The sequence below is a fragment of the Salvelinus alpinus genome, chromosome 34 (genome assembly GCF_045679555.1).
Source record: "Salvelinus alpinus chromosome 34, SLU_Salpinus.1, whole genome shotgun sequence".
Lineage (NCBI taxonomy): Eukaryota > Metazoa > Chordata > Actinopteri > Salmoniformes > Salmonidae > Salvelinus > Salvelinus alpinus.
Window position 1 is genome coordinate 27,275,212 of NC_092119.1, and position 12,460 is coordinate 27,287,671.

A 12,460-nucleotide genomic window follows, 5' to 3' on the forward strand; every position below is an offset into this window, starting at 1 on the left:
TCTAAATGACAATCGCCCTGTAGCACTCACATCTGTAACAATGAAATGATTTTAAATGCTGGCTCACAGCCACACCATTGTCCCAGACACCCTGGACCCATTCCAATTTGCATGCTGCCCCAACAGATCCACAGACAATGGCGCCGGAGGTGATGGCTGCCGTTTCACGGGCTCCTATCCAACGGTGCAATTTTGTGTTTTTTCGCATTGTGTGAAACGTATTTTGTACATAATGTTGCTGCTACCGTCACTTATGTCAGAAAAGAGCTCCTGGGTATCAGAACAGCGATTACTCACATCGAACTGGATGAAGATTTTTTCTTTAGTGAGTTCGACGCAAAGGATATACTCTTTTCCCGAGACAAGGACCAAATCCCAGCCATTCGCGTGAAGACAGATGTACAGGGGGCGGAGATCGGGGTGGCTTGTGAGAATTCGTTGGCAAGTGTGTAACCCGCCTCAACCATCTGTTCTATTGGTCAACATGCAATCACTGGAGAATAAACTGGATAAGCTCCGTTTGCAACTATCCCAGCAACGGGACATTAAAAACTGTAATATCTTACGGTTCACCAAGTCGTGGCTGAACGACAACACGGATAATATACATTGGCAGGACAGAACAGCTATGCCCGGCAAGACAAGGGGTGGTTGTGTATGCATTTGTCAATAAGAGCTGGAGCGTGATGTCTAATATTAAGGAAGTCTCGAGGTATTGCTCGCCTGAGGTAAGGTACCTCATAAGCTGTAGACCACACTATCTATATCTTTTGTAACCGTCTATTTATCACTAAGACCGCACTCAACGAGCTGTATAAGGTCATAATCAAACAAGAACATGTTCATCCGGAAGCAGCGCTCCTAGTGGTCGGGGACTTTAATGCAGAAAACTTCAATCTGTTTTACCAGCATGTCGCGTGCAACCAGAGGAAGTAAAACTCTAGAAAACTTTTGCTCCACACAGAGACACATACAAAGCTCTCCCTCGCCCTGCATTTGGCAAATCTGACCATAATTATATCCCCCTGATTCCTGCTTACAAGCAAAAACTAAAGCAGGAAGTACCAGTGACTCACTCAATACGGAAGTGGTCAGATGACCCGGATGCTACGCTACAGGACTGTTTTGCTAGCAGACGGGAATATGTTCCAGGATTCATCTAATGGCATTAAAGAGTGTACCACCTCAGTCACCGGCTTCATCAATAAGTGCATTGACCCCCCAGTGACCGTACGTACATATCACAACCAGAAGCCATGGATTACAGGCAACATCCGCACCGAGCTAAAGCTACAACTTTCAAGGAGCGGGACACTAATCCGGATGCTTATAAGAAATCCTGCTAAGCCCTCAGACGAACCATCCAACAGGCTTAGACACAATACAGGACTAAGATTGAATCCTACTACACCGGCTCGGACGCTAGTTGGATGTAGCAGGGCTTGCAAACTATTACGGACTACAAAGGGAAACTCAGCCACGAGCTGCCCAGTGTCACGAGCCTACCAGATGGGCTAAATGCCTTTTATGCTTGCTTCGAGGCAAGCAATACTGAAGCATGCATGAGAGCACCAGCTGTTCTGGACAACTGTGTGATCACACTCTCCGTAGCCGATGTGAGCAAGACCTTTAAACAGGTCAACATTCACAAGGCCGCGGGGCCAGACGGATTACCAGGACGTGTACTCAAAGCATGCGCGGACCAACTGGCAAGTGTCTTGACACAGATTTTCAACCTCTCCCTGACCGAGACTGTAATACGCATGTTTCAAGCAGACCACCATAGTCCCTGTGACCAAGAAAGTGAACGGAACCTGCCTAAATGACTACCGCCCTGTAGCACTCACCTTGCTAGCATGAAGTGCTTTGAAAGGATGGTCATGGCTCATAACATCATCCCGGAATCCCCATTCCAATTAGCATACCACCCCAACAGATCCATAGATGACGCAATCTCAATCCACACTGCCCTTCCCAACCTGGACAAAAGGAACACCTATGTGACAATGCTGTTCATTGACTACAGCTCAGTGTTCAACACCATAGTGCCCACAAAGCTCATTACTAAGCTAACAACCCTGGGTCTAAACACCTCCCTTTGCAACTGGATCCAGGCTTCCTGACGGGCCGCCCCCAGGTGGTGAGGGTAGGCCACAACACATCTGCCACGCTGACTCTCAAGACGGGGGCCCCTCAGGGGTGTGTGCTTTGTCCCCTCCTGTGGTCACACATGACTCCAACACCATCATTTAGTTTGCTGATTACACAACGGTGGTTGGCCTGATCTCCGACAACAATGAGAGTCTAGAGGGAGGAGGTCAGAGGAGGTCAGAGGTGTAGTGCCAGGACAACAACCTCTGCCTGGCACTACAAGGGGGTCTATCATGGTCCAAGCACACCAACAGTCGTGAAGAGGGGACGACAACGGCTTTGGCATGGGCCATCAGATTCTCAAAACGTTCAATAGCTGCACCATCAAGAACACTGACTGGCTGCATCACCACTTTGTATGGCAACTACTTGGCATTCCACTGCAAGGTGCCTCAGAGGGTAGTGCGTAAGGCCCAGTAATTTACTGGGCCGGGCTCCCTGCCATCCGGAACCTTTATACCAGGCAGTGTCAGAGGAAGGCACAAAATATTATCAAAGACTACAGCCACCCAAACCACAGACTTATTTCTGCTACCACATGGCAAGCGGAACCAATGCAGCAAGTCTGGAACCTGAACAGCTTCTACACCCAAGCCATCATACTTCTAAACAATACTGCTAAATAGCTAATCAAATGGCTACCCGGACTACCTGCATTGACTGTTTTTTCCACCAACTCCTGCACACACACACTGGACTCTACCCACACACACACACAAAAGTATGTGGACACACATTCAAATTAGTGGACTCTATTAGCTATTTCATGCACACTTGTTGACAGGTCTATAAAATCAAGCACAAAGCCATGCAATCGCTATAGACAAACATTGGCAGCGAATGCCCTTACTATTTAACAGCACATGGGGATCTCTCTCTTGATATTGTTGTAACAGTTAAGTTTTTTATGGCTGTGTGCAATGATCATGAAGTGTGCAACAAGTCGGCTACTTGCAGAGGATATCATATAGCTTCAAGTTGGGCCTAATAGAATATTTGATATTGGATTTAACATCTGGTCTCCCAGCAGCCCCATCACACTTCTGACACTAGCGTAGCGATTTGGGGGGCTAGCTCAACTGGGAATTGAACCTGTGACCATCAAGCCAACACCTTGTTACAACAATACGTTTCAACCTCTTGATGGGTTGCCACATCATTTTCCACCACTATGCTAGAAAGGCTAATGCTTCCTGATGTTTCGCCCTGTGGTCAGCCAGGGGTAAAAAGACTGCTGCAACCTGATTGGCTGAACGCAGGGCGCACCATCAGGAAGTAGCATTCCTAGGCTTTAGCCACTCTGGCATGATGGTGGAAAATGGTGTATCATAAAGAAAGTACGCATATTTTCCCGTTTTTTCCCCAGCCGTCATTAAATCTAGTTAAGGAGGGGAGGACGGCTCATAATTTCTGGAATGGAGCTAATGAAAAACCATGGTGTTTGATACCATTCTACTAATTCCGCTCCAGCCATTACCACAAACCCATCCTCCCCAATTAAAGTGCCATCAACCTCCTGTGGTGGAGAGCCATAAAGTCCATTAGCAGCTGCTCAGGCTAGAGGTAGACATACTGTATGGCTTTCCTTCGATGTTGATATTGCTCCCAGTAATTATCAGCTATTGGTGGTGTTGTTTTGGTGCATTGTGTTTATGCCAATGCATGTAGCTGTGCAGGCCGATGTGAAACCCACATAGTTTGCTACACAAGGGGCATTACTGGGAAGGGGGACCCCTACTGGTGGGCTATTAAAGTGGGTAGTAGTTCACTGTGGGATAAGAGCCATAGTGTGGCGCTATAGACCCGCAGACGGCACCTACGGTAGACCTACATACACTAGATATACAAAAGTATGTGGACACCCCTTCAAATTACTGGATTCAGCTATTTAAGCCACACCCGTTTCTGACAGGTGTATAAAATCAAGCACACAGCCATGCAACCTCCATTGACAAACATTGGCAGTAGAATGGCCTTACTGAAGAGCTCAGTGACATTCAATGTGGCACCATCATAGGATACCACCTTTCCAACAAGTCAGTTCGTTACATTTCTGCCCTGCTAGAGCAGCCCCGATCAACTATAAGTGCTCTTATTGTGAAGTAGAAATGTCTAGGAGCAACAATGGCTCAGCCGCGAAGTTCCAAGTTCCAAACTGCCTCTGGAAGCAAAGTCAGCACAATAACGGTTTGTCGGGAGCTTCATGAAACAGGTTTCCCTGGCCAAACAGCCGCGCACACAAGCCTAAGATCACCATGCACAATGCCAAGCGTTGGCTGGAGTGGTGTAAAGCTCACAGCCATTGTGGGGCCGCACAGCCCTCCATGTGCTCACCAGAGGTAGCCTGACTGCCATTAGGTACCGAGATGAGATCCTCAGACCCCTTGTGAGACCATATGCTCACATTTGTGGCCTGCTGGAGGTCATTTTGCAGGGCTCTGGCAGTGCTCCTCCTTGCACAAAGGCGGAGGTAGCGGTCCTGCTGCTGGGTTGTTGCCCTCCTACGGCCTCCTCCACGTCTCCTGATGTACTGGCCTGTCTCCTGGTAGCGCCTCCATGCTCTGGACACTACGCTGACAGACACAGCAAACCTTCTTGCCACAGCTCGCATTGATGTGCCATTCTGGATGAGCTGCACTACCTGAGCCACTTGTGTGGGTTGTAGACTCCGTCTCATGCTACCACTAGAGTGAAAGCACCGCCAGCATTCAAAAGTGACCAAAACATCAGCCAGGAAGCATAGGAACTGAGAAGTGGTCTGTGGTCACCACCTGCAGAACCACTCCTTTATTGGGGGTGTCTTGCTAATTGCCTATAATTTCCACCTTTTGTCTATTCCATTTGCACAACAGCATGTGAAATTTATTGTCAATCAGTGTTGCTTCCTAAGTGGACAGTTTGATTTCACAGAAGTGTGATTGACTTGGAGTTACATTGTGTTGTTTAAGTGTTCCCTTTATTTTTTTGAGCAGTGTATATACAGTGGGGAGAACAAGTATTTGATACACTGGCGATTTTGCAGGTTTTCCTACTTACAAAGCATGTAGAGGTCTGTAATTCTTATCATAGGTACACTTCAACTGTGAGAGACGGAATCTAAAACAAAAATCCAGAAAATCATATTGTATGATTTTTAAATAATTAATTTGCATTTTATTGCATGACATAAGTATTTGATCACCTACCAACCAGTAAGAATTCCGGCTCTCACAGACCTGTTAGTTTTTCTTTAAGAAGCCCTCCTGTTCTCCACTCATTACCTGTATTAACTGCACCTGTTTGAACTCGTTACCTGTATAAAAGACACCTGTCCACACACAATCAAACAGATTCCAACCTCTCCACAATGGCCAAGACCAGAGAGCTGTGTAAGGACATCAGGGATAAAATTGTAGACCTGCACAAGGCTGGGATGGGCTACAGGACAATAGGCAAGCAGCTTGGTGAGAAGGAAACAACTGTTGGCGCAATTATTAGAAAATGGAAGAAGTTCAAGATGACGGTCAATCACCCTCGGTCTGGGGCTCCATGCAAGATTTCACCTCGTGGGGCATCAATGATCATGAGGAAGGTGAGGGATCAGCCCAGAACTACACGGCAGGACCTGGTCAATGACCTGAAGAGAGCTGGGACCACAGTCTCAAAGAAAACCATTAGTAACACACTACGCCGTCATGGATTAAAATCCTGCAGCGCACGCAAGGTCCCCCTGCTTAAGCCAGTGCATGTCCAGGCCTGTCTGAAGTTTGCCAATGACCATCTGGATGATCCAGAGGAGGAATGGGAGAAGGTCATGTGGTCTGATGAGACAAAAATAGAGCTTTTTGGTCTAACTCCACTCGCCGTGTTTGGAGGAAGAAGTATGAGTACAACCCCAAGAACACCATCCCAACCGTGAAGCATGGAGGTGGAAACATCATTCTTTGGGGATGCTTTTCTGCAAAGGGGACAGGACGACTGCACCGTATTGAGGGGAGGATGGATGGGGCCATGTATCGCGAGATCTTGGCCAACAACCTCCTTCCCTCAGTAAGAGCATTGAAGATGGGTCGTGGCTGGGTCTTCCAGCATGACAACGACACGAAGCACACAGCCATGGCAACTAAGGAGTGGCTCCGTAAGAAGCATCTCAAGGTCCTGGAGTGGCCTAGCCAGTCTCCAGACCTGAACCCAATAGAAAATCTTTGGAGGGAGCTGAAAGTCCGTATTGCCCAGCGACAGCCCCGAAACCTGAAGGATCTGGAGAAGATCTGTAGGGAGGAGTGGGCCAAAATCCCTGCTGCAGTGTGTGCAAACCTAGTCAAGAACTACAGGAAACGTATGATCTCTGTAATTGCAAACAAAGGTTTCTGTACCAAATATTAAGTTCTGCTTTTCTGATGTATCAAATACTTATGTCATGCAATAAAATGCAAATTAATTACTTAAAAATCATACAATGTGATTTTCTGGATTTTTGTTTTAGATTCCGTCTCTCATAGTTGAAGTGTACCTATGATAATAATTACAGACCTCTACATGCTTTGTAAGTAGGAAAACCTGCAAAATCGGCAGTGTATCAAATACTTGTTCTCCCCACTGTATATATATTTGTTTATTTTTATTTTTTAATAAATCGGCATCGGCTTTTTTTGTCCTCCAATAATCGGTATCGAAAAATCATAATCGGTCGACCTCTAGTCTCAAGGCTTCAAAATCCTTTAAACCAGTCTCCTCCCTTTTATCTACACTGATTGAAGTGGATATAACATCATTAAGGGATGATGGATTGACCAGGTGAACCCAGGTGAAAGCTGTGTCATGGAAAGAGCAGGTGTTCCTAATGTTTTGTGCACTCAGTATATAGCAATGTAATTCTTACTCTTTTTTTTTTTTGTTATTCAGTGTATTTATTTCCCGTGTCACTATTTCAATTGATCTTCTCTTTAACTCTGCATTGTTGAAAAATGACCCTTAAGCATTTCACGGTTAGTCTATGAAGCATGAGACAAATAAAAACATTATTTGAACACCAAATTATGAAATTTCTCATGGAAGAATGGTGCCATATCCCTCCAAAAGAATTCCAGACAATTGTAAAATATATGCCAAGATACATTGAAGTTGTTCTGGCCAAACGCCCTATTAAGACACTTTATGTTGGCGTTTCCTTTATTTTGGCAGTTACCTGTACATAGAGTGCAAAGCAAGAAGAGTACAGGATGAAAAACGTTTACAGTAAACGAGGACATAAAATGGTCCAGGCATTGTTCTGCTGAGGCAATTAGTCTTATCCAGGATAATTACAGTACATTCAGAAAGTATTCAGACTCCTTCCCCTTTTGTTATGTTCAAGCCTTATTCTAAAATGGATGAATATATATCCCTCAATTTACACAACACCCAATAATGACAAAGCAAAAACAGGTTTAGACCTTAATTATTTTTTATTTTTTTATGTATTGAAAATAAAAAACAAATACCTTATTTACATAAGTATTCAGACCCTTTAATATGAGACTCGAGCTCAGGTGCATCCTGTTTCCAATGATCATCCTTGAGATGTTTCTACAACTTGATTGCAGTCCACCTGTGGCAAATTCAATTGATTGGACATGATTTGGAAAGGCACACCTGTCTAGATAAGGTCCTGCAGTTGACAGTGCATGTCAGAGCAAAAACCAAGCCATGAGATGGAAGGAATTGTCCGTAGAGCTCAGAGACAGGATTGTGTCGAGGCACAGATCTGGGGAAGGGTACCAAAAAATGATGCTGCATTGAAGGTCCAACACAGTGGCCTTCATCATTATTAAATGGACGAAGTTTGGAACCACCAAGACTCTTCCTAGAGCTGGCCGCCTGGCCAAACTGAGCAATGGGGGGAGAAGGGCCTTGGTCGGGGAGGTGACCAAGAACCCGATGGCCACTCTGAAAGACCTCCAGAGAACCTCTGTGGAGATGGGAAAACTTTCCACAAGGACAACCATCTCTGCAGCACTCTACCAATCAGGCATTTATGGTAGAGTGGTCAGATGGAAGCCACTCCTCAGTAAAAAGCACATGACAGCCCGCTTGGAGTTTGCCAAAAGGCACCTAAAGGACTCTCCGACCATGAGAAACAAGATTCTCTGGTCTGATGAAACCAAATTTGAACTCTTTGGCCTGAATACCAAGCGTCACGTCTGGAGGAACCCAGGTTCTCAGACTGGGGTCAAGGTTCACCTTCCAACAGGACAACGATCCTAAGCACACAGCTCAGACAACGCAGGAGTGGCCCCGGGACAAGTCTCTGAATGTCCTTGAGTGGACCAGCTAGAGCCCGGACTTGAACCCGATCGAACATCTCTGAGACCTGCAAATAGCTGTGCAGCGACACTTCCCATCCAACCTGACAGCGCTTGAGGATCTGCAGAGAAGAATGGGAGAAACTCCCCAAATACAGGTGTGCCAAACTAGCGTCATACCCAAGAAGACTCGCTGCCAAAGGTGCTTCAACAAAGTACTGAGTAAAGGTTCTAAATACTTATGTAAATGTGATATCAGTTTATTTTTAATACATTTGCAAAAATTGCTAAAAACTTGTTTTTGCTTTTCATTATGGGGTATTGTGTGTAGATTGATGAGAGAAAAAACAATTGAATCAATTTTAGAATAAGGCTAATGTAACAAAATATCAAAAGTGAAGGGGTCTGAATACTTTTAGAATGCACTGTATATGTAAGAAGCTTTTATAGGTGTTAATGGATGTCGATTACTGTGTTCATAATTCACCATTAGGCAAAGTTTTAAAAAAAGAAGGGGGTCTGAATGTGTGCTGCTGGTCAGAACATGTAGAAACAGGTCTGAATATGTGCTGCTGGTCAGAGCATGTAGAAACAGGTCTGAATATGTGCTGCTGGTCAGAGCATGTAGAAACAGGTCTGAATATGTGCTGCTGGTCAGAGCATGTAGAAACAGGTCTGAATATGTGCTGCTGGTCAGAGCATGTAGAAACAGGTCTGAATATGTGCTGCTGGTCAGAGCATGTAGAAACAGTCTGACTGCATCAATGCAATGCCTGATGCTTGTCCTCTCTGCCTTCTTCATAGCATGCGATAACAGAGAGCGAGGCACTAAAAATGGCTTGGGAGGCGAGAGGGCTAGAGGATCCAGCCTGTTCAAACCCACGCACTCTTCCCACTCAACTTCAGTCTAGAACAGTCATCTAGCTTTGATATCCACCTCCTACTCATTCCCAGGAAATAAACAGCTGATGATTCAGTCACTGCATATAAACTATATTCATTCTGCACTTTTAAACAGATTTTAACTGGCACTGTAGAAGTTTAATTCAGGTTCAGAAACTGCTTGACATAGCATCTATGGTAACTGCAGGAAAATCCACTGCTAGGCCTTCAATTCAGTTCTGAAAAATGTCTGAGGGAGATTTAGATGGAAATACTTACATTTGTAAATGATGAGTGTTTAGGATGTAGGTGTGGCTATTTCGGTCTGGAACAACTATTATCACAATAAGTTTATGCGGAATGTTTTCAGGCCTATTAATTAACAGATGACAGTCCTCTCGACATTCCACAGCAGTGAGTATGCCTGTCTGGGTAAATGCTCCTCAATCGTTTACTTGTTATTATCCTCTTAAACAGTTGGCTGAGGTCTACAACCCAGTCCTCTCTTTGGCAGCTACTACAACGCATCTGTCTGTATAAGAGACAAGCGCGCATGTGGCATGCCGTTGGTAGTGGTACCCGTCTGGTGCATATCCCATATAGTGGGCCAATCCCTTGCCAAGTGGAAGATCGCTCAAGGATTTGAACGGAATAAATGTTTCCATAGAAGTAACCTACAACGATATACACATTTTCCACTATTCCCCATAATCTTCAAACAGACAGTTAAAGGCTACGGCTATAGTTAAAGTATGTTGTCTGCTGCATCAAATGCTCTCATATGTCACTAGAAAACTAAGGGCGCAATTATTTTCTATGACTGTCCTTATACCCTTACATAGGCTTATGTAGCAACTATTATCGTAACTTTACCGGGAGCAATTCATTATAGGCCTCGTCTGCATGTTATCTTAATAGCCGGGCAATTACTATTAGCATATTGGCTCGGCTACACATTGTCATAGAAGGATACACATGGTGCGGTTATCGGTGCTAAAATGTAGGCTAGCGATAATGTGCAAATACAGTTTGTTAATCTAAAAGATATAGTGCAATAGGCCTATAATTTCTCAAGTGAATGTTGTTGACCTGCATCAAAGGCGTTGTGGAAATTCGGTTACAATGTATTATCCGAACATCAAAATGTATACATATCTTGGTTAAAGGCGTAAGAAGTCTCCTTATTGCTATGTATTTTGTCGGTTGCTTCAAAATGCGAAAACATGGGACCTATTAATAATTAATAAAATATTTAAGCAGACTTACCAGTAAACTTTCTAAGTTTATCGCAGATCTTGGATCTTTGATCATGGCCTCCAGCTTTTTCAACCGGTTTTCCATCCTTCTCTCTGCACCAAGCGACATCTTTGCGATTGATTAATGCCCGTTTCGTTTACATATAAGACGAGCCTTATGAGAATTCTTAAGAGTTTACATGAGAAAAAATATTTTTGTTCTTGAGCAATCGCGGTGGGCCTAGCAGCCTCCGACTCACCGCCCTCTGAAATCGCTTCGGAATTACAGTGTCCACAATGAAGGGGAAAACATAATCCACCGTGAAGGGAGAAGCGCCGCTTCTCAAACTTGCCAATTAGTTAGGAGATGTCGTTAAACGCAAATGAAGGTAAAAACTTATGGTAACATATTCAATATAAATGTTCTCTACGGTCCACACGGCGATTAAGTTAACATTTTTAGAAGATTCAGCAACAGGGCGTTTTCTTTGACCCCCCTCCCCTTCTCTTTTTGGGCGCTCCGAAATGGTTTGCTTCAATTTCAAAAATATGTTTCTAAAACAGTCCGCAGTGTTTAAAATCCAACCTTAGAAACTCTCAAATGACATGGATTTTGTGACTGCCTCACAGTCATAGGCAAATGTACAGGGTAAGAATGGCGTTCTCCAAAATAGCTTGCGTGATGAATCGTTACACTTTCTATGATCAGTTCTTCTCCCATGCACTACATGGGTATTTATCCCTGCATGCCCAAAAACAAAGGTTTGTCGGAATGGCTAACTGCAGTTAGCCACCGTGGATTCCTCGTACACTACATACTCCACTTCCAGAGCTAGAACTCTCTCCTCCCTCTTCTGATATCAACATGCAAACACCGCCGCCTCATTTACCCATAAGTCTCCTCTTGTCTATATAGCCTGCTGTTCAACGTGGGAAGCTGCATGATGAACCATAGGAAGGCCAATGTGATGAAAGCTCTCCTAAAGTTTTACAAATACGTTCTTCACACTGAGTAATGATTCATCTGATTGATACATTATTTCCACTATTTAACAGCACATAGGTATCTATCTCTTGATATTGTTGGGACTTGAACCTGCGACCCTACAACTGTCCATGTGACTATCACGCTAACACCTTGTTTCAACAATAGGTTTGAACCTCTTGATGGGTTGCCACATCGTTTCCCACCACTATGCTAGAATGGGTATTGCCTAGGAATGCTATACTTCCTGTGTTTCGCCCCGTGTTCAGCCAGGGGTAAACAACAGGCTGCTGCAACCTGATTGGCTGAACGCAGGGCGCAACATCAGGAAGTAGCATTCGTAGGCTTTATCCACTCTAGCCTGGTAGTGGAAAATTGTGTGTTCATTAAGAAAGTATGCATATTTTCCCCGTTTTTTTTCAGCCTTCTCTCATTAAATCTAGTTAAAGAGGAAATCGAAGCCTTTGCAGCCTGAATGGAGAATGTTTTATGTACGAACCGGTCGCCGGGGGACTCCAGTGTATTACCAGCGGTGCACATCAAGCCCAGACCATAGTGGAGATCACAGGAGGCTGCTGAGAGGAGGACGGCTCATAATAATATCTGGAAAGGAGTTAGTGGAATGGCATCAAACACCTGGAAACCATGTGTTTGATGTATTTGATACCATTCTACAAATTCCGCTCCAGCCATTACCACAAACCCATCCTCCCCAATTAAGGTGCCACCAACCTCCTGTGGTGGAGATCCATAAAGTCTATTAGCAGCTGCCCAGGCTAGAGGTAGACATACTGTATGGCTGTCCTTCGATGTCGATGATGATATTGCTCCCAGTAATTATAAGCCATTTGTGGTGTTGTTTTGATGTATTGGTACCTACAGTAGAACTACATACTGTACCTTCAGTAGAGTATCAGTATGTCACTCTGTGGTTGCACCAGTCT

General features: G+C 44.6%; 1 protein-coding gene across 2 annotated transcripts in view; it reads right to left on the bottom strand.

The window, feature by feature from the left end:
* LOC139563821 (rho-associated protein kinase 2-like) overlaps positions 1-11,644 on the bottom strand; it is a 51,919-nt gene extending 40,275 nt beyond the window's left edge. For both annotated transcript variants that reach the window (XM_071382746.1, XM_071382745.1), the window contains exon 1: positions 10,563-11,644. In XM_071382746.1, the coding sequence (XP_071238847.1) occupies positions 10,563-10,661 (99 nt within the window). In that variant the 5' untranslated portion in view covers positions 10,662-11,644. The remainder of the gene's footprint in view (positions 1-10,562) is intronic.
* Positions 11,645-12,460: the final 816 nt, after the last annotated feature.